This window comes from Rhinoderma darwinii, chromosome 8 (assembly GCF_050947455.1).
Source record: "Rhinoderma darwinii isolate aRhiDar2 chromosome 8, aRhiDar2.hap1, whole genome shotgun sequence".
In the NCBI taxonomy this organism is placed as follows: domain Eukaryota; kingdom Metazoa; phylum Chordata; class Amphibia; order Anura; family Rhinodermatidae; genus Rhinoderma; species Rhinoderma darwinii.
In genome coordinates this window covers 97,559,436-97,585,641 of record NC_134694.1, presented here as the reverse complement: position 1 = coordinate 97,585,641, position 26,206 = coordinate 97,559,436, and the positions used below count along the sequence as shown (strand labels likewise).

General features: G+C 39.7%; 1 protein-coding gene across 1 annotated transcript in view; it reads left to right on the top strand.

Moving 5' to 3' along the window:
• The window catches only part of DOCK11 (dedicator of cytokinesis 11), a 207,940-nt gene that overhangs the window by 8,189 nt on the left and 173,545 nt on the right, over window positions 1–26,206 (top strand). The window contains exons 2-6 of the mRNA XM_075835963.1: window positions 18,756–18,872; window positions 18,958–19,047; window positions 20,926–21,008; window positions 24,060–24,129; window positions 25,108–25,203. Coding sequence (XP_075692078.1) covers window positions 18,756–18,872; window positions 18,958–19,047; window positions 20,926–21,008; window positions 24,060–24,129; window positions 25,108–25,203 — 456 coding nt within the window. The remainder of the gene's footprint in view (window positions 1–18,755; window positions 18,873–18,957; window positions 19,048–20,925; window positions 21,009–24,059; window positions 24,130–25,107; window positions 25,204–26,206) is intronic.

The following is a 26,206-nucleotide window of genomic DNA, read 5'->3' as shown; positions in this document are numbered from 1 at the left end:
ATATATATATATTTTTATTTCTTTACTGGCCATTTGCAGAACATGTATTATATGATTTATTTTTTTTGGCTGCTGTGCTGATCATATGATCTGGTAATGTGATCACATTGTGTAAACAAGTTTTGCAATACTCTAAAACCCCTTAAGTTTCACTTCATTGATTGATTTTCAAATATCTTTTGCTAAAATATAGCTAATATAGCATTACTTTTGATTAATTTTTGTGCTAAATATTCTAGCATGCTACATAAATTGTGCAACAAAATATAAAAGATGCATAACAATATGTCAGTGTGTACGTTTGAGCAAATTATTCTTTTAAAGAGGCTCTGCCACCACATTATAAGTAGCCTGTCTCCTACATACATAAGAGATTGGCGCTATAATGTAGGTGACAGCAGTGCTTTTTATTTAGAAAAACAATCTATTTTCACCAAGTTATGACCTATTTAGCTTCTTTTTTTTTAAACATATTTTTATTGAATTTTTTCACCACCCAAAAAAAACACAAATCATACAGTAATGCATTGCCATAATAATAAACATTACAAAAAATGTATAAATGAACATGTGATAGTGAATGCTTCCCAGCAAACTAGGCTATTTAGCTTCTTAATGCCCAAGTGGGCGTGGTTTTACATTAGACCAAGTGGGCGTTGTACAGAGGAGTGTATGACGCTGACCAATCAGTGACCAATCAGCGTCATGCACTTCTCTCCATTCTCTCCATTCATTTAGTCAGCACATAGTGACACTGGGTTGTTCACGATGTGCTGTCTTATACTGACATATTAACATTACTGAAGTGTTTAGACAGTGAATAGACATTCCTTCCATACAGGACGGGATGTCTGTTCACAATCCCAGCACTTCGTTAACGTTTGTTTGGTACTTACAGCAGAGCAAGCGTAATCTCGCAAGATCTCGCTGTAAATGACAGGTTACAGCGAGATTACGCTTTGCTCTGCTGTAAGTACCAAACAAACGTTAACGAAGTGCAGGGATTGTGAATAGACATCCCGTCTTGGCTGGAAGGAATCTCTATTCACTGTCTAAACACTTCAGTAACGTTAATATGTCAGTATAAGGCAGCACATCGTGAACAACCCAGTGTCACCATGCGCTGTCTAAATGAATGGAGAGAAGTGCATGATGCTGATTGGTCAGCGTCATGCACTCCTCTGTACAACGGCCACTTGGTCTAAAGTAAAAACACGCCCACTTGGGCATTAAGAAGCTAATTAGCATAAAGCTAAAATCGCTCCTAATGTGGTGAAAATAGATCGTTTTTCTAAATAAAAAGCACTGCTGTCACCTGCATTACAGCGCCGATCTCCTTATGTAGGAGATAGGCCACTTATAATGCGGTGACAGAGCCTCTTTAAAGGGGTTTTAAAAGCTGGCCGCTGTTATTGCCAAAGCTTCGGGCGGCTACACTTCTCAAATATAATATTACATGGAGCACATTCAAGTAAATGCGTGCTTATGTAATATATGGTGGAGCTGGGTCTACTAGAGCTTTATATTAAGTGTCTGTCCTCTATGGCTTGTAGGGGGGGGGGGTATGGACATATGGACAGGCCCCTTCACTCTGCTGGGACCTGCAGTGAAGGGTTGGCAATGCTTATCTCAGGCCCCTTCTTTCTGCTGATCTTTTTGGGTACTGGAGGTCAGTCCTCCACTGATCACACATTGAGGGATAGGATGAATATAATATAATTATAATTATTATATATAAGTTGTCACTTGTGTAGCATGATGTAGTATATTCACTTTTTAAGTATTACAGTTAAGCCTCTGTATTTTGATTATATCTGTTATAGTGATTTTGCAATAAATCATAGCCTTTGGCATGTACAGAAATTCCCTAATTTAATTCTGTAATGGAAAATGCAAGGAAGCGTCTGGTAAATAAAATTCCCCCACGGCTTGACATCTACCTGTCAGCAGACACAGTACATGAATTCTGTGTCCGGCTGTCTCCATCAACCCCCTAGACTTTGAATGGTGCAGGATCGCGCTTGCCTGGCTACCATGCATTCAAACTCCTCCTAGGCCGCTGTCTTGCGGCTGGAGGGAGTGGAGGAACGGGGACCCCCGTTCTAGAGATTGGTGGGGGTTCCAGCGGGCAGACCCTTTCCTATCCAATATTTATCACATAGCCAGTGGATAGTTGAAAAATGCTTTAGGCTGGAATACCCCTTTAATTAATATATTTTTGTATGGGTTCACAGAAGGTAGCCATACGTTTTGAAGTGGTTAAATGGTGAAATGTTAACATTCTCCAGTTAATGTATTAGCGCAACACTATATTATTCTTATAGACAACCAGTAAGTTGTGTGTGAGCGCAGCATACACAAAGCTTCAGTGAATTACTACTAGAAAAGATTGTATAGGGCGAGTTATTGTACATGTGATTCCACATTGCCCCAGGACTCATCACTCCAACCAGCAGGCTATTTCTGTCTACTAAATACAATTATATTCATGACCCACAAAGCCTCCTTAACTGCAGGCACACTGGATCTATTTGTATCAATAATAATGTTCATTGGATTGTGTGTATATATTACTGTACATGCAGAACAGACTGCTTCTGAATTCTAACATTTATATTATGTTTCATTCAGATGCTCTGACTTGTGTATTAAAGTATGTACTTCTAGAGTTTTTCCTAAAACGATAGAATGATCATAAGTGAATGTATCAATATATTATGGGGGTATTTAGTTTACATATCATAGTTGCTTCCTCTTGTATTGTCCTTATGTATTTATGTACTTTGTGTTTATTTTCAATCTATTTATCTTTTTCTGTTATTGCCAATTGACGTCCTTTTTTTTTTTTGTGGATGTGCATATATTTAGTTCTTGTATCATCTGATGACTATTGCAGTGGCTCCCATTTCTTCACAGAATATGGGACACTTCGTGATTACATCGTGCAGAGTAGGCCCCTTTAAAAAAATGTTTGGTATTCATAGGGGTTGCCATACTCCCCCTTTTCCCACACACATAAAAATCTGTGAGCACCAGTTTTGGACCCATGATAACAGTATGATCACCTCCAGTATTATGTTCTTACATGGATATGGTTTGTATTTATATATGACTATAGAATCGATGGAATTCCTCCTAAGAATATAATACACTCAACTCAAACAACTACACTAATTAGCTTACGTGCTAAGAAAAGTAACTGAGGTCTAAATCATAGCCTCTAAGTTTTTAAATGCTGGAATAGTATCTGCCATTATTACCTCTTGGGGTTGGGCATTCCATAGTTTGACTGCTCTAACTGTAAAGAACCCTGTACTATATTTATGTCTGAAACGTCTTTCTTCCACACGCAATGAATGTCCCCTGGTCCTTTGTAAAGTCCTTGGAAAGAACAGATTATATGATAGTTCTTTGTATTAACCACACATATACTTATACATGGTAATAAGATCACCTCTAAGGCATCTTTTTTTCCAAGCTGAACATGCCCAGTTTTCCTATATCCTTTTTACAATTTGGAGCCCAAATCTGAATTCCATATTCAAGCTGTGGCCTTACAAGGGATTTATAGAGGGGCAATATTACATTTAAATCATGCCTTTTTATCTCTCTTTAATATACCCTAAAATCCTATTTGCTTTTGCAGCTGCTGCTTGACATTGAACACTTCTGCTTAGTTTAATTGTAACCAGAATACCCAGGTCCTTGTTCCGTTATCTCCAGTTTTATCATTGATGGCATAGATAAAATCATAGATTGGCTGAATTGAAGAACTAGACCGACATCTGAAGCTCAAACAAGTTTGTATTCTTTGAGCCAATCACAGTAAGCCTATACTATGATTTTGCTGACAATTGCTACACAGTTACCTGGTTAGTACTGTAGAAAAAGACCCATGTCCATCCAGTTCAACTAGAACTTGTTACATGATTTTGTCGCCAGTTTTAGCCAATTGCAGCAAAGTCTGTCCTTTACTAAAAGCTTTCTGAACTTCAAATGTAAGAACAAACTAATGAGGGATTGTGAAAGAGAAAAGGAATGGTGTGCTTGCTTTGCCATGGGGACACTATCACTGATACCTGTGGTGACACTAAGGCCGACCATTATGGTCACAATGTGACTGGCACCTCTGGGAGCATCATTGTGGCTGATACTTATTGTTGCTTTGCGGCTAGCACTGTTAGGGTATGTGCACACACACTAATTACGTCCGTAATCGACGGACGTATTTCGGCCGCAAGTCCCGGACTGAACACAGTGCAGGGAGCCGGGCTCCTAGCATCATAGTTATGTCCGATGCTAGGAGTCCCTGCCTCGCTGCAGGACAACTGTCCCATACTGAAAACATGATTACAGTACGGGACAGTTGTACTGCAGAGAGGCAGGGACTCCTAGCATCGTATATAACTATGATGCTAGGAGCCCGGCTCCCTGCACTGTGTTCGGTCCGGGACTTGCGGCCGAAATACGTCCGTCAATTACGGACGTAATTAGTGTGTGTGCACATACCCTTATGTGGACACTGAAAAAATATATACATTATATACAATATATACTACTATATATATTCTGTATATACAGTGTACACACACACACACACACACACACACACACACACACGTGTTATTATGGTGCCTTTCTCAATATAATATTTGTGCTTCCTTCTTGTTCATAACATAACATTGTCTAGCATTGTCAATGAAAAATTCAAGGGTTAACAGGAACAACTTAATGCAGCAAGTTGTATTTTCTGGTGTGAAGTTTTTACTATGTTATGGTAACCAACACTGCAAAATATAATTACAAAGTTCCTTTTAAAGATTCTGTACAGAGGCACTTCTCATTACTGATACAATCGTGTCAATTCTCTAAAGGTTGCAAAACTTTATACCACTTCAAAAGAAAAGATTTTCTATTGCACATCAGTCACTATATCCAGACTGGTTTATATTTGATTTATATTATTACTAAACCAAATAAATGCATGGAGCAGTGAACACTGTAGTTTGACATATTTTTGGGGGGAATGTCATGGTAAAGAAGACACATGAAAGACAAGTCTAATCTATATAGCTAATAGTAAAAATAACTCGAGATCAGGATAAACATGTAGACTTGCCTAAACTGGATCAGAACATTACTGGTTTTGTCATAGGAAAATCTTTGAGGTTGGGTTGTCACATCGCGGTCAAATAGCGTTTTTGGCCGTGATTCACTGCAGATTATGCTAAAAATGTTACCCCCTTTTACATTGAAAAGGGTGAAATCTGGTTTGAAAATCTGCAACATGCTCTGATTTCTGTGCGGAAAATGTCCAAAAAATGTCCAGCAGCATGTGGATGAAGTATTTTAAATCCACTTGCCTTAAACAGTTTTGCTGTGGATTTTCCGCCTGCAAATCTAGTTGGAAATTCTGCATCAAATCCACACGACCTTGTTCGATCCGTGAGATACGATCCACATGTCGGCCGCATTTCCCGGACCGAAAACAGTGCAAGGAGCCGGGCTCCTAGCATCATGGTTATGTATGACGCTAGGTGTCCCTGCCACTCCGCGTTAATACTGTCCCATACTGAAACATGTTTTTAGTTCAGGACAGTAGTCCCGCGGGGAGGCTGTGACTCACAGCGTCATACATGACTATGATGCTAGGAGCCCAGCTCCCTGAACTGTGTTCGGTTCGGAAATGCGGACAACATGTGGTCCGTATGTTATGGACCGAACTCAGTCATGTGCATAAGGCCTTAATCTACAGCAGTGATGTCCAAATTGTAGATCTCAATCTACTGGTAGACCTCACAGTAAGGACCTGTAGATCTTGAAGTTAAGACACCAGACTGTTCTCATGTTGGCTTCTACATAGAAGCGGGAAAACTGTCACCTCGTATGTTTGTATTTCAGTGTGCCAGTCACCAGCCTTTTCTAGTGAAATTTTTGTTGGTGACTCATTTAGAGATTCCTCAGTATGGACCAGTGGAATTAGCTGGTATTGGTCTCACACGCTCTAGCCAGTGTGTAGGGGGGGGGGGGGGGCAGCACAGCCACAATATGAAGGAGGCATGACTGTGAAGCTAGTGCAATGAGTAACTAAAGAAGGCCATACACATAAGACTGGCTGACCATCTAATTCATATGGCGGTGTCCCGAACCTCCCCCGACTGCAGATGTTGTGAGAAACAAGGGTCAGGCATGTTGACTTTCAACATGCCCGATCCTTTTTTTGTTCATATTTAGACAAGCCGCTGCCAGAGGAGACTGGCAGCGGCTTTCTCCCTGAGAGCACAATCACGCTCGGCTGGGTCAGGCCAAGAGTGCATGTGTACGGGGGAGTTGGAAGTAATATCTGACGGCCGATGAACATATACACTTTGTTTTACCTCCTGTTCAACCATATAAAATTTTGTAGAAAATTGACAGTCAACTGCATAAGCAGTGGAGATTTTCCGTAAAAATGTCATTAGGTGTATTGCGTATACATAAGATTTTTTATAAAAACAAGATAAAAAGTCTATAATATTTACTATACACAGAATTGTTGTAAGCCTATAGTTCATGTATAAAGACTGCTACTGAGGCTCATCATAAAAGATTACTTAGTAAGTAAATCTTAGTAGTAAAAGCATATCATTAGTAGTAAACTAACTCATTAAATGCTGTAATGATATGTTGAACAAGACTTGTTAGTATTAGATTGCGGAAGCCAGTCAAATGGCAGCAATAGTCCAAGTGATGTAATAATATAAAAAAATCAGTTACTTGATGCAAAGTTATTTGTAGCAAAACATAACAACAGATGAGACCTGAAACAGTGGAATAGTAGTAGAAAATTGGTGCAAAAGTGTCAATAAGTTCAGTAGAGAGAGAATTTATTTTAGAGTAATAATAAGTACGGCAAACAAGTCATTCAGAACTTCATAAGACAACTTTTTTAAAGGAAGCGACAACACCACCATGACCATTAAAGAATAAATGAAGCCCGCCAGTAATTTAACAGGCGTATTGACGCAATATGACTCCATCAGGAAGGGCAAGAACATAAACGTGAGGCGTGTGACCAAACAACAGTTCCACTGCTGTATTCAACTATAAAGGGATTTACAGGGATGGGAACGTGAGGGTCAGGAGAAGGGATAAATGTAAACTTACTAGATGTAATACTATGCAAACTATGTTATAAAAGTCCTGATTCCTTCAATGTTTGAATGACCCGTTCATAATATTACGCAACAATATATGCAGACAAAATACGTTTTGGATTTGGTTCAGGGATTTCTCTATGATTGATGTCTGCAAATTGTGTCATTTCTAGTTCTCTCCGATGGTATAACTGTTCGGTACATTGAAGATTAGATAAACTTCTCTAAGCATCCAATGCAACATACAGTATGTTACATATAAATCAGCAAATATAGACGGGCTAAGCTCCTTTGGGACTCTTTTAGCCAAATTCCTCAAATCCAGTAACTATCGCAGCAAGGGTGAATAAATAGTAAAATGTACATTTAATATTATCGATTTGAAATCCACAAGGATCAATTATATGCAAAAGAAATACAAATCCCATCCGGGAAAGTAGAACACCAACACAAAATCAGACAGTCACACCTGACCCAAAGATGTTCAGTAAATGGCGCCGTTAGCGGTACTTAATTACTGTATATACTGTAAATGAAGGAACAGTCTTACTGTATCTGTTGTGCAGCCTAATATTAGGGGGTTTCCATGTCCTAAGGCCTTCGCTCCAGTTGAAAATATCCACTGTCCCTTTATCACCCAGGTATAGACCTGTATTTTCCTAGGCCTATACGGCGAACCCACCCCACCAGGGGCGACCCTGTCTGGAACCTGACCTGAAGTTATTTGCCTCACTATAGCCCCTGATATGCGTCCCAATGTGTTTCATGTTGTGTTTGGTACCAGACTCATCGGTGGAATAGGATAGAAAGCATAGAGATCTCAATTCAACATTAGTTGTCAGCAAAGCAGGACATGCTATGTTAATGCACATCTAGATATAAATCTTGCAAAGCGGGCAACATGGTGTACCTTGTGTAGGACTAACCACAGTTGGCCTTCAAATGATTGCATGAGACAAGGCCTAATAGGATGCTTGTCAGTTTTAGGGCCTGTTCACATCAGTCGGTGTTGGGCTTCCGTTTGGCTGTCCTTTCATTTGTTCCATCACAGGAACAGATGAACGGAAACACAAATGGAAAGTATTGTTGCCGTTTGCATTACCATTGATTTCAATGGTATTTTTTTGTTTCAGTTTGCATCCGTTCTGCTAGGTTTCCGTTGTTTTTTTTCATGTAAACAATAGCGCAGCACACTATGCTCTTGTTTCCGTGAAAAAAGAAGACGGAAACATAGCGGAACTGAGGCCCTTATGAACAGGCCCTTATCCTGACAGGGATAATACACTGCAATACACAATTATTAGTGTATTTTATCAGCGATCAAGTTATCACATGGTTAAGTACCCTAGTGGGGCTGAAAAAAATTAAATTAAATAGCAAGAAATATTTAGAGCTTACCTAACTTTTCAGGGAAGTTGCCTGAATAAACTGTCTTGTGTGTAAATGAGGAATAAAACTTTTTCTGGCCATTATCTGACTTTTATTCTGCATTATTTAGCAGTTTTCCCCTCTGCAGGCTCTTTCTCTAATTCTCAGTTGTCTCAAAGCTAACAGGCGGAGCCCAACACTATTATGTCTTCTATACACTGCACAGAGAAGAGGAAACTCCTGCTCCATCGCTATCACATTTACATATAGAAGAGGCAGCAACATGAAGGAGGTCATACAGCAGTAATCAGTAGTGTATCTGAGAATCCAGCACTGGGGTGACATAGAAATCTTACCAGCAGCCTGTGTTTCTCATTCTGCTGCCTGCTCCCCCTCTCCATAGACTTCTATGCATCGTGTCTGTCTAACTCACACTCTCTCTCTCTTCTCCCTCCTTCTGCTCCCCCTCCCCGCTTCAAAGACTAATATGCAGCTCTGTGTGACTCACACTCTCTGCTCCCTCCTCATGTTACCCACCCCTTTTCCATAGACTTGTATGCAGTAAGCAGTGAAGAGACATCCCCCCACCTTCTGCAGCCTGCCAATTCTGCTCTGTAACCAGAGATGGACTTTGGTTGACAAAAGGTGGTGGACAACAGATTACAGGAAGGGAAACACCTAGTGGCTGTAAGGCCTTATTCACACGAGCATGTGCGTATTGCACGAGCAAAAAATGCTGCGTTTTGCGCGCATAGCAGTTCCGTGTGGCATCAGTATTTGGTGCGTGCCTGCGTGATTTTCGCGCATATGGCATCGTTATGACACTCTGTTTTTATGTTTACAAATATAAACGCAGGAGGTGTTTTTATGTTTTCAGTCATTTATTTTACGACTGTAGCACGAATCACGCGCGGCACACGGAAGTGCTTCGGTGTACCGTGAGCGATTTTCACGCACCCATTGACTTCAATGGGTGCGTGATGTGTGAAAAACGGCCAAGTATAGGACATGTCGTGAGTTTTACACTGCGGACACACGCTGCGTGAAAATCCCGGACAGTCTGAAAGTCCCCATTGCCTAATATAGGTCTGTGCGACGCGCGTGATTTTCACGCGCGTATCACGGACGTAAAATACGTTCGTGTGAATAAGGCCTAACTTCACACAATTTTCATGGATGAAACAACTACATTTTAACAGTAAGGCCTCATTCACACAACTGTGCATTTGCAGCCGCAATTTATCCACATTTTGCGGATAAATTGCAGACTCTTTCATTTTTATGGCCCCATGCACATGACCATGGTTTTTACGAATCAGTGCTAGGGATGCGAATCCGGACTGCAAATACTCAGGACATGTCATTTTACAGTCCGGATTTGCAGGTTCACACCACTGGTGACATTTTTGTGGGTCCGTGAATCGTGATGACACACGGGTGCACAACAAGGTTTTTTGCGGTCCGGTGGAGCGCAACGGAGCCGCGGTTTTGTGGACCGCGAAACCAATGCAGTCGTGTGCATGACGCCTAAGTAGATTACAAAGTTGTTCTATATCAGGTATATTATAAGATTTGCATAAGTTGTTTGAAAAGTTAGCGTCCATTAAAAAACAAACAACAACACACTATTATGTAAATAAAACAAATAAATAAATAAATATATATATATAATAAAAGAAAAAGTAAAGTACACATAATTGGTATCGCCAAAAACACTAACAACCCGAACTATAAGGGCGGATTTACACGAGCGTGTGCGTTTTGCGCACGCAAAAAACACGGCGTTTTGCGTGCGCAAAAGGCACTTAACAGCTCCATGAGTCATCACATAGGATGCGCGGCTGCGTGATTTTCACGCAGCCGGCATCATTATGACACTCGGTTTGGATGTTTGTAAACATACTTTTGACTGCTGTTGCGCGAAACACGCGCGTCCCACGGAAGTGCTTCCGTGTGCTGCACGTGATTTTCATGCACCCATTGACTTCAATGGGCGCGTGATGCGCGAAAAACGCAGTAATATAGGACCTGTCGTGAGTTTTACGCAGCGGACTCACTCTGCGCAAAAATCACTGACAGTCTGCACTGCCCCATAGACTAATATAGGTCCGTGCGATGCGCGTGAAAAACACGCACGTTACACGGACTATTACACGTTCGTGTAAATCCGCCCTAAATCTAACGTGTTATTTGTCCTGCATGGTGAATGCTATTGAAAAAAACCTAAAAATCAATTCCAGAATTTGTGTTTTTTTGTTCATCCTGTCTCCAAAAACACGGAATAAAAAGTTATGAACAAGTCGTCTGTACCCCAAAATGGTACCAATTAAAACTACAGCTCATCCCGCAAAAACAAGCCCTCACAAGGCCCCACTGACCGAAAAATAAAAAAGTTATGGTTCTCTGAGTATGACGACACAAAAAAAGAACCAGTTTTTATTATGCGTAGTAAAACATAAAAATGACTATATAAATTTGTTATGACTGTAATCACACTGAGCTGGAGGAAAAAGTTATTATGTTATTAAAACCGCTGTAAAAATAATTTCGGAATTGCAGGTTTTTACTATTCTATCCCTCAAAAAAATTGTAAAAGTTCTTCAATACATTATATATACCCCCAAATAGTGGCATTAAAAACACATCTTGTCCCGCAAAAACAAGCCAGCAATTAGCTATGTCAATGGAAAAACGTAAAAAATGATACCTCTCGGAACGCAATAATGAAAAAAACAAGAAAAATCGCTGTGTCCTCAAGACCCAAAATAGCTGCGTCCTTAAGGGGTTCAAGGGTTTGTTTTTATAATAAATAAAGCCGGGTATCCAGACAATGAAAATATAAGTGAATATGTAATTTTTGGATTGTGATCTGTTTTTGGAATGCAAATCAGCAATCTCTGGTCAGCAGTCAAACCACCATGACCTAACAGTTATCATCTTTCTTGTGGATAGGTTATAAATGTTAACAGAGAAACCCCTATAAGTTTATAAGCTAGTTTATACGGGGGTTATTCATTGATTTTTTTCTTAAATTAGCTTTGTCATTTATATACTATATCATCTGAACCACCTTGTAGATTTGTCCCTAGGTGGAAAGACACTTTCACAGACTTAAGTCTATGTAACTCTTGAATGGAAATTTTTATTTTTTTTTGTAATAAAAAGGTCAGTCAGTGTGATTGGTGCAACTTTATGAATAGTTTTTATTAAAAATTATTTTTACTTTTTGAGATAGAGCTGCTTTTTATTCTGTATACAGAGCAGCTGTATCAAGCGCTGAAACCTGAATCCGTCTGTCCCGCGGACCTGACAAACTCAGTGTCAGCAGGTCCTGCGTGTCTCTGACTCGCATGATCCACCTGTAATCTATCACAAAGTTATGTACGCAGGACCCGCTTTAACTGATCCCGTCAGTCCCGCGGACCTGACGGGTGCAGGATTTAGTGAACGATACAGCTGCTCTGTATAGAGACTACAGAGCATCTATATCTCAAAAAGTAAAAATATTTTTTAATAAAAACTATTTACAAAGTTTCACCAATAACACTGACTGACCTTTTTATTAAAAATAAAAAATAAAAAAGCCATTCAAAGGTTTATATAGCCTTTAAAACATACTTCTGCTTTTCTCAGGAAATGTAACTCAGCCCTGCTTGTTCAGGGTCACGTTTGTGTTAAGTCACTAAGGAAATTCGGTCATACTGTAACTACTACATGATGTTTTGTTTGCCAATAGCTTGCAAAGAAAATGTATTACACATTTAACCATTTACTATGTTGTATTTTGTCAGTAAGGGTTTAAGTGGGTGCCTGTAAACCTGTTCCATACATCTGAAATGGGTTGTTTCTGCAGCATGTGCATGGATGTTTGCAAGCTCCGTTCAGCAAAATGGACCTTTATTTAGAATAGCGAAGACACTGGGAAAGAACCTCCACTAATCACAAAACGTTTTTAATATAGGGGTAAAAAATAATCTTTCTAAATAAGGTGGAAACAAATTGCAGGACCTGTATGTGAGTCCATTACTGGTCCTATTGGATGGTGGATGGTTAAGAATTGGTTTCTGATGTTCCATGGTTTTACCGTACAACTGAAATCCTGAAAAGTGGGGACGCCATATGCGGTTGGGGTTCAGATTAAAGTAACCAATTGGACTAATTGTTATGGATCTTGCATTAGCAAGTTTTCCAGGCCAGACACTGGACAGATGAATTGTACAGTAATTTTTACTTTCAGATTTATTTTTTAGTGTTCATCTTTGAGCGCATGCTCAGTTATAATAACCTATCTATAGGTGTGTTCACATCAGCGTTAGGTTCCGTTCATGGGTTCCACTAGACCTATCCGTCGGAGGAATCCATAAATGGAAAGGCAAACGGATAATCATAGCTTCCGCTTGCATTACCACTGATTTCAATGATAATGCTTCCGTTCCAAATGGTTACCGTTCTGTAAAGTTTCCCTTTTTTTGGTGGAAACAATAGCGCCGTCGACTACGCTATTGATTCTGCCAAAAAAAGGAACGGAGACAAACGGAAACCATTTGCAATGGAAGCATTACCATTGAAATCAATGGAAATGGAAAGCTATGGTTTCCGTTCATGGATTCCCCTGACGGAAAGGTCTGACGGAACCTATGAACGGAAACTCGACGCAGATGTGCACAAAGTCATATTCTAATAAGTATTGCAAAACTGAGAAACAAAAGTATAAAGGAGAAGTCAATAGTAAATAATTACAAAATAACTAACTGTATACAATTTGGTTTTTTGTAAGGAGGAACAAGTCTCAGAGCGGGGATATTAAATGGACTTTAATGCAACAAAAATGAAGGCATTCTGTGGCCTGGCAACCAGAGAGTTCAGCTCGAGAACTGACTTTTGAACCCCTATAATTGTGACAATCCCTCTTTATTGAGAGAAATACATGAAAAATGCTTACAGTGCTACTAAGCATCAGCCAAAAAATGTTGCTGCTGCCAGCAGGTGACAGGACCAGATGTCCAAAATGCTAAGGGGATTTGCACTTGTCATTTGCTGTATTCTGCCCCATTCACACGACCGCAGTGTTTATCCACAATTAATCTACAGACCCATTCATTTCTATAGGCCATTGACCAATTACGTATATTTATGGATGAGTGTCCAAGCCGTAGAAATGATCCTCAAAATATAGAACATGTCCTATTCTTGTCCGCAATTGCGGTACAGGCTTGCCCATAGAAGTCTATGGGCACGTGCAAAATTGCAGACAGCTATGGTTGTGCAAACGTGGCCGTCCGTAATTGCAAAAGCATTGCTATGTGACGTCAGGAGATTCCCCATGAAAATGGCATCTGAGTGATCATGTGACCTTTTCAAGAGGTTGGGACATGTTGGTGACATCATTTGTAGCCTCCCTTTTTTTTGCGAATCCGTACCGATACACTACGAATCGAATCATGTCCAAATTGCGGACAGCGTGCCAGATATGCGGATGATTTGCAGATGACTTGCAGATGACTAGGGATCAGGATTTACAGACAGTAAAAAACTACAGTTGTGTGCATGGGGTCTAAGTGAAGGGATAGAGAAGTGTATTGCTACCTAGAACTACATACTTGTGAAAACTGATGGCTCAGAGAAGACGATTGCTGCTGGCCCCCGGAAATACAGTGTAGACTGCTAAGTAAGATAAGGTAGGGCAGGGAGAGAGTTGGTAGTGACCTTCTGTCCCTGCTAGGATTTTTCTAACCAATGTCTACCAGAAGAAAATTCAAAAGATAACTTTTACTGGAAACTGGAAACCGCGCCAGAAAATGGCCAAAATCACCTCCCATTGGTTTGAATGGGAGGCGAAGGCGTTTTAACACGCGAGGGGTAAAAAGCGCTTGCAGGAAAAAGTGACATTCTCTTTATTCGGGCGTCTCCGTCTCTGACCTCCCTTTGACATCAATGCCTTTTTTGCCCGCGGCGCTCAATGGCCACGGACGCAAAACACGACAAATGTCCTGCCGGCAGGTTAAAATCTGCCTCAAAATTCCTGAAGGAACAAAAACAGCATTGGAATCACAGAGACCGCGCTATTTGGGTCAGTTAACCTGTTCAACTAATATGATCTAGTGACAGATTCTCTTAAAGGGGTTGTCTTATTATGACAACCCCTGTCTATATGCCCTATTTATAGTAACACCATAGTAACCCCTCGGGACCCCCCTCTATGAGCCAGAATAGAGAGACGCTCTATGAGATCGGCCCCAATCTAGCGGCCCTTGCATGAAATCCATTAATGGAAGACCATTCATTTAAATAGTCGTCATTTAATGCTACAATGTTTTCTGTACATATGGGGCTTTCCCTGTCGATAAAAGCTGGTTGCCAGGGGTTAGAGGAGCTGTATCTGCAGCGATTATTGCTGTGCTGCCTTCTTTTATAAAGGGGTTGAATTGGGGAGAAAACCCCTTTAAAGTCATAGCCTATGACAATATATCAACTGCTAGACTATAACTCTACAAAATGCTTCCCTAATATAAGAATGTTTGTCATTGGAGATAATTTAAAGACATTTATATTTATTATTACATTTGGTTATACTAATCATATACTTTGTGGAAATAAAATATGTTGTATTAGTGTTACTATCTATCATTTATTTGACCTCTATGTGCATTTATTTGTCTTCTAGCACCAACATTCATATATTTTTGTTACAATACACACTGTATATCTTTATTGGTTATATCACTGGTACTAATAACACTGTTATATATACACCGATCAGCCATAACATTAAAACTACTGACAGATGAAGTGAATAATGTTGATTACGTCATTACAATGGTGCCTATCAAGGGTTGGGATATATTAGCCAGCAAATGAACAGTCAGAGGGCAAGCGTAAGGATCTGAGTGAATTTGATAAGGGCTAAATTGTGATGGCTAGATGACTGGGTCAGAGCATCTACGAAACAGCAGATCTTGTGGGGTGTTCCCAGTTTGCAGTGGTTAGTACCTACCAAAAGTGGTCCAAGGAGCAACAACTGGTAAACTGGCAACAGGCTCATGGACACCCAAGGCTCATTGATGTGTGTGGGGAATGAAGGCTAGCCCATCTGGTTCGATCCAATAGACCAGCTACTGTAGCACAAATTGCAAAAAAAAATTATTGTTGGCTATGATAAAAAATGTGTCAGAACATACAGTGTATCTCAGCGTGAGCAACAGAAATTGACCATGAAGCAACAGGAGATGGTGGCCTGGTCTGATAAAACTCTTTTTCTTTTACATCATGTAGACCACTGGATGTGTGTGCGTCGCTTACCTGGTGAAGTGATGTCACCAGGGTGCGCTATGGGAAGAAGACAATCCAGCGGGGATTGTAAGATGCTCTGGGCAGGGTTCTGCTGGGAAACCTTGGGTCCTGGCATTCAAATGGATGTTACTTTGACATGTACCACCTAACTAAATATTGTTGCAGACGTAGTACACCCCTTCATTTCAACAGTATTCTCTAACGGTAGTGGCCTCTTTCAGCAGGAAAATGCGCCCTGCCACACTCAAAAATGTAAAAAGTTAAAGGTGTTGACCTGGCCTCCGAATACCCCATATCTCAATCCGATCGAGCATCTGTGGGAGGAACCATGAAGGGCCTACCTCACAACTTACAGGACTTAAAGGATCTGCTGCTTACCTCTTGGTGTCAGATACCTTCTGAAGTTTTGTGGAGTTCATGCCTCAACAGGTCAGAGCTGTTTGAGCTGCAGGGGGAGAACTACAAAATCTTAGGCAGGTTATTTTAATGTTATGGCTGATCAATGTGTGTACTGTATATATGAACTTTAAGATTATGTCCCATCACATTGGTTATTCTTTGATTTTCCTAGTGTTTATGTCCTTTGGAAATCTTGAGGCACATAATAATAAACCTTGGGTTGGACTGTTAATAAATGAATATTGTGTATGAGCACTCAGAATCATCTGCCAATGTCCTCTTATTAACAGCTGCTTTGTATTCACCGAGATCATGCAAATTGCAAAAAAAGCTGGAGAAAGGCCATGGTACAAATTGAGAAAGCTAGATAGATTATTCTTTAGGAAAAAACATGTTTTCGTGTACTTTTACACAATTTATTGTGCAGCAGTTGGGAACGCATTATCTAACTCTTATGCTTCAAAAAGACAAAATGTTTGCCACTTACACTTTTTGCAATTGATGGAAGTCACAAAAACATTCCAAGAGCAGTCTGTGCGAAAGCTTCTGCCACACTCTTCACAAGGGAATCCGCTCCTTTTGCCTTTGGAAAAAGTCTGGCCAGATAGGAATCACATTCCCAGATCCCTCCCATCCGCCCCCCCCCCCCCCCATTAATATCAATATATACCGTCCTTGATGGACAAGATAAAAGTACTGCCATTATTGCTTTATTTTTAAAGCAATGGGACCCGTTTATATATCAGTTTCTGTCTCACGTTAACAAAAGGCTGAGAGAAGTAAAAGTAAAGGGTATATAGGAGTGAACTAGCCGTAGTGATGTGCTGGATGTGATCTCTGTGTATAATTGCTATGGGAATCCAGTTATTTTAGTCTTGCCATGCGTGTGGCGTAGAGTCTGTAGGGTTTTAGCTCCTGGTAAAGCCAGTCTCTCAACAAAACAAGCCTGGATCATATCTTATGTGTACAAAACTATTCTAATACAGTCTTCCCTCTAATGCTATGGAGTCCACCTAAAATCAGTAGGTATAAGGAGTCATCGGAGTGTGTTTTTTAGGGAATCCTATTTGTCATCAACTATTGGTCATAAATTGATCGTCTGGTTTAGAAAACCCATATTCGTATTCCCTACTATGACATTCTAAGTTAATTGACAGAGATACAAAGAGTCTCTCTCTCTCTCTCTCACACGGACAGCCCATTAATTTCAATGAGGACTGTGTAATGCTTAATTTTTCCTCTGGTGGTGCTGCAGGGGAATTTAACACTTGCTGATGGATTCTTTCACAGATTACAACTGAAGATAGGGTCCGAGCAGTAGACATCCTCTGATATACTTCACATCAAGAGACCTTTTAAGCGAAAAGGGATTGTCCAAAGCTGTAACCCCTTTATCATGTTTACAAATAAGAAAGCGTGCCTGAGGCAGATGTTCTCTCATACACTGGATAGGATTGCACAGAGCGGGAAGCCAGGAGTGACTGTGGAGATGCTGGAAAGCAGGTCAGAGGCATGCTTACTGGCAGCACCCAAGTTGGCTGAAGAGAAGCAGGCAATATCACTACCAGATTGACGTTGGCTGCTTCACCCTAGACTCTTGTATGAGAATTTGAACTCTGATGCAAGGGAACTCCAAGGTCGCTATCCTCGAGATGGCATCTGGTAGACAGTGGATTAGGGGAATGTGGTCAGGCAAGTTGGGTCAGTAACATGTAGACAATCAATGGTACCAGGTCAGCAGACAAACTCCTAATCCAGGAATCAAAGACAAAGTTCAATAACACGATCGGAGCAAATCAGAATCCAAGAAACAAACCAGGTTCGAAAACAGGAGAACAAATAGAGCTGAGGAAATACAGAAGAATCTGCAATATTTGCAAGAAAATCAAACAATTGCTTTGAGGTGGAGTTCTCTTTTAAAGCCCCGGTGATGTCATCAGGCTGCGACTTGTCAGCTTTCGAGTAGTCGGCATTGCTTTGGCTAAAACTACACCTGCCTGCCCTCTGCTGGCCATTAGCAATGATGAGGCAGTGACACCCTTTATTAGCGATCACTGCACCCTCTAATCTCCCCCAACCTGCATTTATGTGAGATGTAGAATCTGTGTAATGTGATTTCTTGGCAAATTCAGAGCATTAGGAAATAATTTTTCTTATTCAGCTCATGCAGCATGGCATTTTTGATGTATAAATCATTCCTTCAATATCATTCCTTCCTTCCTTTAAAAAAAATTACTTGTAAATATAAATCATTGAGTCTTCCTCTTATGTCAACTTTCTAAACACTCTATTTGGCGATTTCTTACTTGTATCGGTTTATGGGAAAGCCAAGGGGCAATCAATATGGCCTCCACTAGAGCTCCCAAAGAGGCAGTTATATATCAGCATAGTTATACTTTTATACATATACATTTTTCTTTCTAAAAACAGTCACTGACAACAACAGAGGACAAAGCTACTAATGTGTCCAAAAGCATAACAAAAAAAAAGAAGTTTATATATCTCCATTCATCTGTTCAAGTTACTGCAAGAATGGTCATTTCATTTCTTTTTGTCTTATAGGAGAAGGCAAGAGTGGTGGAACCTTTAGACTATGAGACGGTTATTTCCCAAAGAAAAGCCCAGATCTTCAGTGATCCACACCGAGATATGCTGATGTTTCCTATGGAGGATGTGTTTGTGAGTTTGCTGCATTCCCACTTGTTTTACTCTTTTTTTGCTGTATAAATATGCATGAAGAATGAGTATTTTTTCCTTTCGCAAGATTTCCACAGTGGGTCGTCAGCACAGAACCATCCAGTCTACAGTTCCAGAAGATGCTGAAAACAAAGCAAAAAGTTTGTTTGTAAAGGAGGTATGTAACGGAACATTTATGAAAAATAAATTACTACAGTAAAAGAAAACCCTCAATAGAAGAATCAATACACATAGTTAAAAATATAAAAATAGTAAACAGGAAAAAGTTTTTCTCTTTTTTTAGTATATTAATTTATTTTCATGCTTTTATTGAGTAATTTGAATAAAATAAAAATGTGGATATTTTCATATTTATACTTATTTATATATCATGGTTTGAGTCTGTACACTGCAACATTGTAACTGTCCGTCTTATGAGGTGATTTTTCATGTTTAGTTGCAAGTGGTAGAAACATATAGCCAAACTAGACTGTGAAGTGGAGTTTGTCCTGTTTCGCTCTCTGTACTACTCCTGTGACATCGCAGCTACTTTTTGCATATACTGCACATGGGACGTTACCTACCTTGCGCTCTTTATACTGTACTTCTCTATATCTTTGGATTATCCAAGATACACTAGCACTATGGCACCAATCACATTTTCTTCAGTGCGTTTGCTAGTTGAGGTTCTCTCAACCAAGTTCCAGAACACAGAGCGGTGAGTACTTTGGTTGTTGCTCACTATGTTTTTTTTACTGCTCGTTTCTTCTGACTAGTTGTGTTTAGTGACTGGTCCATTAGTGATCCCAGCAGGAGATTCTACTCTGGCTCATAGTACCTTAAGTTGCTTTCATATTCAACATTTTCCATGACCTAAATTACACTATACCAACCTGTTCTTCACCTGTGGCTTTTTATCATCTAAAATTCTCTCTCTAAAGTTGTCTGTACATATGATAAACTTCTATATATGGGATTTTATTTTGATTAAATTTTCTTTTTATGTAAATGTTAAAGTAGTTTAACTGTATGTCCACCATTTTACAGCTTATATATAAATGTAATATGTAAAAAAAGATTGAATAATTTTGTATATTCATTTCTTTACTTATCTTGCACTGATCCTAGGTTACAGCATGTATTATAGTCCAGACCTGCAATTAAATGTTGTCACAGGACCGGCCTTACTTTGGATGTTGCTCTATGTGGAACCGTCTTTTAGCCCACCAACCCTTCCCCATATGGTGTTTTGACATACAATGTACAGAAAACCATACCAACCAAACCGTGCCTAATTATAAGTATCACATAGTGCCATATGTTGGCCAAATAACACTTCTAATCAGTTGCTGAAATATAAATATTATACATTGCAGCTACCACCATACACTGCAAAAATAATAAACTGTACACTGCCTAAGCAGCACTGCCATATAATACCTAAGTAAATAGCAGTCAAATAATGCCAACATACCGTCACCAAATAACAGCTTCCTGTGTAATTTAATAACAGTGGTGCGCCTATCAGCAGGGTTGCGCCCCCTGAAGCTGGCCATGTTAGTCATTGGTAGCAGTCGGCAAGCTTGTCGGTAGACACATCCTTAGCAGCTTAGCTGAACCACTATAATGTAGTGGAGCGATTAACTTTTCCTGTATCAGATTACTGCAAATTGCCAGATGTTAAGAAGACACTTTTGCAGAATTGGAAGCACACTGTGCCAGCCGGTAATGCTGGGAGATCTCAGCTCTGAAGTCTATAAAATTGTAAATCCAGCTCAGAACTATAATAAAGGCTGTAACTCATGTTCAATAGAATATATTTAATGCAATTAATTAGCAAAATTATTTAACTGTTTATGTAGATTAATTCTACAGTATATGTAAACTATAAAAAGGTAAAGGTAAAAAGCATACACTTAAGAAGGAAAGCAAATGTTTTTTAGTATATTGAATTTCAATTGGATGTTTCTCTGGCCCTGTGTTTTTTACTCTCTAAATGTACAAAGGTTAAGTCCATGAATTCAGTATCACTCTTTATATTCATTGCTTGTTTTAGTGCATAAAATATTACAGCTTGGACTGGAAAGTGGTGAACTACAAGTATGAGGAATATTCAGGGGATTTTCGAGCCTTGCCTTGGTAAGTCTTACGTAGTTTGTAAAAAAAAAGAAAAGGGGGATTTATTTGGAGACATGAAAGTGTAGATCTAATGCAAGTTAAAGATTATAGTTTTTCCGAGTCACTAACAGTAAAATGTAAGGGTAACCCCTCTGCTGTATACTACCTCTGCTGAACCCCTATAATGTAGTAACGAGCGCTCGTCCCCATACATAGGTCCTTGTGAAAGGAGCAAAGGAGCACTGATCGACGAGCTGTCTCGTTGATCGGCGCTCATTGTTACAACCAAAATGGGCCATTGTAAAAGTAAAAATTCCTTTAGAATAGGAGTTCTCAAATTTTTTCAACTGTGGCCTCAGCAGCCACAACATTAGAATGCCTAAGCTTTCCTTCCCGTGGTTGAATTGATCACAATGTATCTTTCATTTGTCTCCTTAACCCGGTATTACATTAACAAGCACAAAAGGAGTCAATTATGTTGATAAAACCAGAGATTGATTCAGACAGAAAAAAGACTGTGCAGCTTTTGATCACTTCTGTCAAAACTTCTGTCACTTCACAGTTTGAAAAGCACTGACTTAGACTATAAATTAAAGGGGTTTTATGAGCTATTCTAAAAAATGGCCAATGTAGGAGGGATGGAAAAAAAAAAAGGAAAAAGCCATTACTTACCCCACAGATCCCCGTAGTTTCAGTGCCGCCGCTCCGTTCCTCCCCGCCACTGTGTATTGACATAGCTGCAGCGATGACGTGCCCATATACCCACGTGATCGCTGCAGCCAAGCACTGGCCTCGGCGATCCTGTGCCGTATACCCACTGAGACCAGTGATTAACCGCACCGATCAGGTCGGTATACAAGCACATCATCACTGCAGCCATGTCAATACACAGCAGCGGAGCAATGGAAGTGGCGGCGCTGGAACGACGGGATCTGTGATTCGAGCAATGGTCCTTTTTTTTTTTTTTTTTGCATCCCTCCTATTCTGGACAATTTTTTAAATGAGTCAGAAGACCCCTTTAAAGACTACTTCGCCATCGTTAAAGAAAGAGTATGTATAATCCGAAAATTACCTATTGTTTAAATCAAGTTTTTGTGTTAAACATATTTTTAAAAAAGTTTTGGTGATTTTTTTTTTCATTTTCTATGTCATTATCTATATTAAAAAATCTTGCAGTTTTTAACATTATCATCACAGACAATTTTACAATGAAAGGTAACATCTCTATATAGATAACATAGGATCCACCATTCATAATAGCCTGACCCTTCCTGTTCTGTAGAGATCACTTCTCAGCAGTCATCTCATTATCATCACAGGCAGGATTACACTGACAGGTAACACCTATATACAGATAGCAGAGGTTTAACCATCCATAATAGACTGACCCTTCCTGTTCTGTAGAGATCACTTCTCAGCAGTCATCTCATTATCATCACAGGCAGGAGTATAATGACAGGTAACACCTCTATATAGATAACACAGGATCCACCTTTAATAATAGACTGACCCTTCCTGTTCTGTATAGATCACTTCTCAGCAGTCATCTCCTTATCATCACAGGCAGGATTATAATGACAAATAACACCTCTATATAGGTAACACAGGATCCACAATTGACAATAGTTGATGGATACAGCTCCACTTCTATCCTTTCCATCACAATGAGCTCAACACAGGTCACAGAGCATGCCCAGAAAACTCTCCCATAGAAGTCAATGGGTCCTATGGTCCACATGGCTGCTGTAAATCATATCTCTAAATGCTGTTAACATTAGTTCAGGCAAAATGCCTGCCCCCAAAATCATGTGCAGAGAATAAAATTAAAAAAAACTACCGTACATTAAAAAATTAAAAACAGATTAGAAAAAAAATATTATTTTTCACATTCTGGTTTTAATAAGGGAAAAAAATATAGGTGATACATTCACTTCAAAGGTGTTTTTCCACCATAGACATCTATGGCATATCCACAGGATATGCCATAAATGTGTGACAGGATAGGGAGGGTTCCACCGTTGAGACAAACACCTATTGGGAGGTCCCCTGACCTCATCTCGCCAGGTTAAGCAGCCCCACTTCCAAGCATTCATTGTATGTAGATTGGAGGGGGTCCCATAGGTGCCACCCTCACCTATCAGACATTTATCGCATATACTGTGGATATACTTGAAATATCTATGGTGGGAAAACCCTTTAATTTTTCTCTTCATCCTCTTTCTGTTGATGTACTTCAAGACTGTAGGGGGTATGTGTGGCAAACTGGGCTGCTGTCTACTGAAGCGCAGTTTTAGGGTTGGTGATTTGTCACACAGAGCAGCAATTTTGCTTGTAAGGGTATGTTCACACGCAAATTCAAAAACATCTGAAAATAAGGAGCTGTTTTCAAGGGAAAACAGTTCCTGATTTTCACATGTATTTTAAGCCACTCGCTATTTTTACGGCCGTTTTTGGAGCTGTTTTCTATAGAGTCTATGGAAAAACTACTCCAAAAACGTCCCAAGAAGTGACCTGCACTTCTTTTTAAAAAAAATGGCCCGTCGGAACAAAATGCCGTTTTTCCCATTGAAATCGATGGGCAGATGTTTGGAGGCGTTCTGCTTCCGATTTTTCGGCTGTTTATGGCCCGAAAAACCGCCAAAAATAGGCCGTGTGAACACCTAATTGAGAAATGACAGATCTACTGCAATTGAAAAAAAAATAATTGTTATTCAATGGAGCAAATATTGTTGAGTCTAAAAAATAGCGACAAACATATCTACATTCTGGGCTGGAATTAGCCATATGCTTATTATTTGTAGAGTATATTTAGCAAAACAAATACATTTTAAATAGTGAACTTCACACTGGATTTCCTGTTTCATGCAATGTATTGACATATTGGATGATAGTAAAAGCTGAGATTTTAGTAAGCAATTCAGTCTTCCAAGTTTACTAGTTTTTTTTGACGCTCGCTTTGTGTTGGAAAATATTACAACACACATTTTCTGTCATCATGGATTTTGGCTGTAGCGCTCTGTAGCAATTTAAGACATAATAATACAATAAAATCCCCTTATTTATCATTTTTAGCAAATCCTTTCAGCCAGAGAAGACGCCCAGCCATGTGTTTGAGATAGATGAGGACTTTGACAAAGATGAGGTAAGGGATGGACTGAATTCAGCATTGTTTTTAATTTTTTTTCAGGATGTTGTAATAGATTTATTCCTTTTTTATAGAAAAATGTTGACAAAATTCAAGTATCAAAAGATTACCGGAAAACATTTGTATAATTTATCTTCTCTAAGAGTTTAATGCTTATTCTGCCTCATATGTTTATTGTCTTCAAGTATCTAATGTACTGTATATTGTGACATGGAAAGTATACTAGCCTGCAAATAAGAAATTATCATTCACTTACAGAGGGCTCCATCAGGGTTCAGTTATGGTGTTCATCGTTTTGATAATAAGAATAGCACTGTATGCAGAGTTATTACTCAATAGCTGAACGGAGCCCACGGTGCATGTGTGAACATAGGCTAAAGGTTATAAATCCACTTGTTTCAACTTTTCAAAAACTTTTGACATGTCATAGTGACGTGTCAGAAGTTTTGATCGGTGGGGGTCCAAATACTGAGACTTTTACCGATTGCTAAAACTAACCGGAAAAGTCCTCGCGTGAACGCTGTGCCGCTTCATTTTTGATCAGCTTTCCACAGAGCGGTGTATGGACTCGATAGGTCTATGAGTCTGCACAACGCTCGCTTGGCTTCCCGAGGAAAGCCGGTCAGAAATGAAGCAGCACAGAGCTCTCCTGAGCACTCCTGACTCTTCATTTTAGCGATCGGTGGGAGTCTCAGTGCTTGGAGCCCCATCCATCAAAACATGTCAAACGTTTTTTAAAAGTTTAGTTCCACTTTAAGGCTCTGTTCACATCTGCGTCATGGGTCTGTCGGGTTCGGCTGAGGTGTCCGTTGTTTAGACAGAATCCAATGCAGATGTGAACATAGCCTAATGTACAGCATCTCTGATATGTCCGATATTATTACATTGGGCAGTTATTAGAGACTTTATTGTAGCCCTTAATATATAACAGTATCCCAGTGTAGACAAATGTAATTTATTGTTATTTATCTGCAGGATTCATCATCAATGTGCTCCCATAAAGGGGGAGTCATTAAACAAGGCTGGCTGTATAAAGCCAATATAGGAACCACCATTCCTGTCACTATGAAGGTAAGTAGTCAAAGAACTAGCCAAAATGTTTTGATGCTTGATAAAGACCCATCCATGGGTTGAAATGTTGCAAGTGTTTTTATGCTTGGTGAATAAATCAAATACACTTCTTTGGATTATCTTGAGTGCTGCAGTTCCTTTCTACGGTAGCCAAAATGTTTCTCATATAATACGTAAGAAGTCTTTGTGGTTTTTACCACATATATTATGAAGGTTTATTCAGTATTTAAGCAAGCATCATTATTTGCATTAAAATTTTCATATGGGAACACATGGTCATTTAGATATACTACAGCACACTACCTATTTCTTGCCTATATAAAAAATCCCTGATATATTGTTGCTATTACAAATGGTCTCTTTGGCATTAATTCCAGTGTGATAAATACTGTGCCGGGCTGCAAATTCCCAGTGGTAGAAGGTCCATCAGCAGACACAGGCTGTTTTCTAACAGACTGGATTTCATTACCAGACTACAGGCCACCAGTCAAGTGCCTAGAATTTTCCCACAGCCCTGCATCAGTATTGGCAGAACAGTCCTAAAAACAGTGGCTAAAGCAAGCGATTCCTATAATAACATTATGTTACAGGAATATTGTATGAGCAACTCAGTAAGGGCCTGCGTTGAAAGCTCCTTTAGAGGCCTCCGTCACAGATCCGGACGAAAATATTGGAAACAATAGAGCAGCATGCTGCACTATTGTTTCTGGTAAAACCACAGACACCCTGACGGAAACCCGATGGAACCTATTAATGTCAATGGGTTTCCTCGGGTGCCAATGATATCCGTCATACGGACCCAGCGTTTCCGGTATTTTCATTCTGCTCCTCTGAGGGAACAGAACATCTGAAAATCTGACGCAGGTGTGAACAAGCCCTTACATATATATTTCAGACTAGTTCCAAAGGTAGAGCTGCCCTTTCAGGTTTTTGTTGTTCGCCATTGTATAACAGAAGCGTTTGATAATAAATGCATCAATAGAAATCAGCACAAAATATAAAG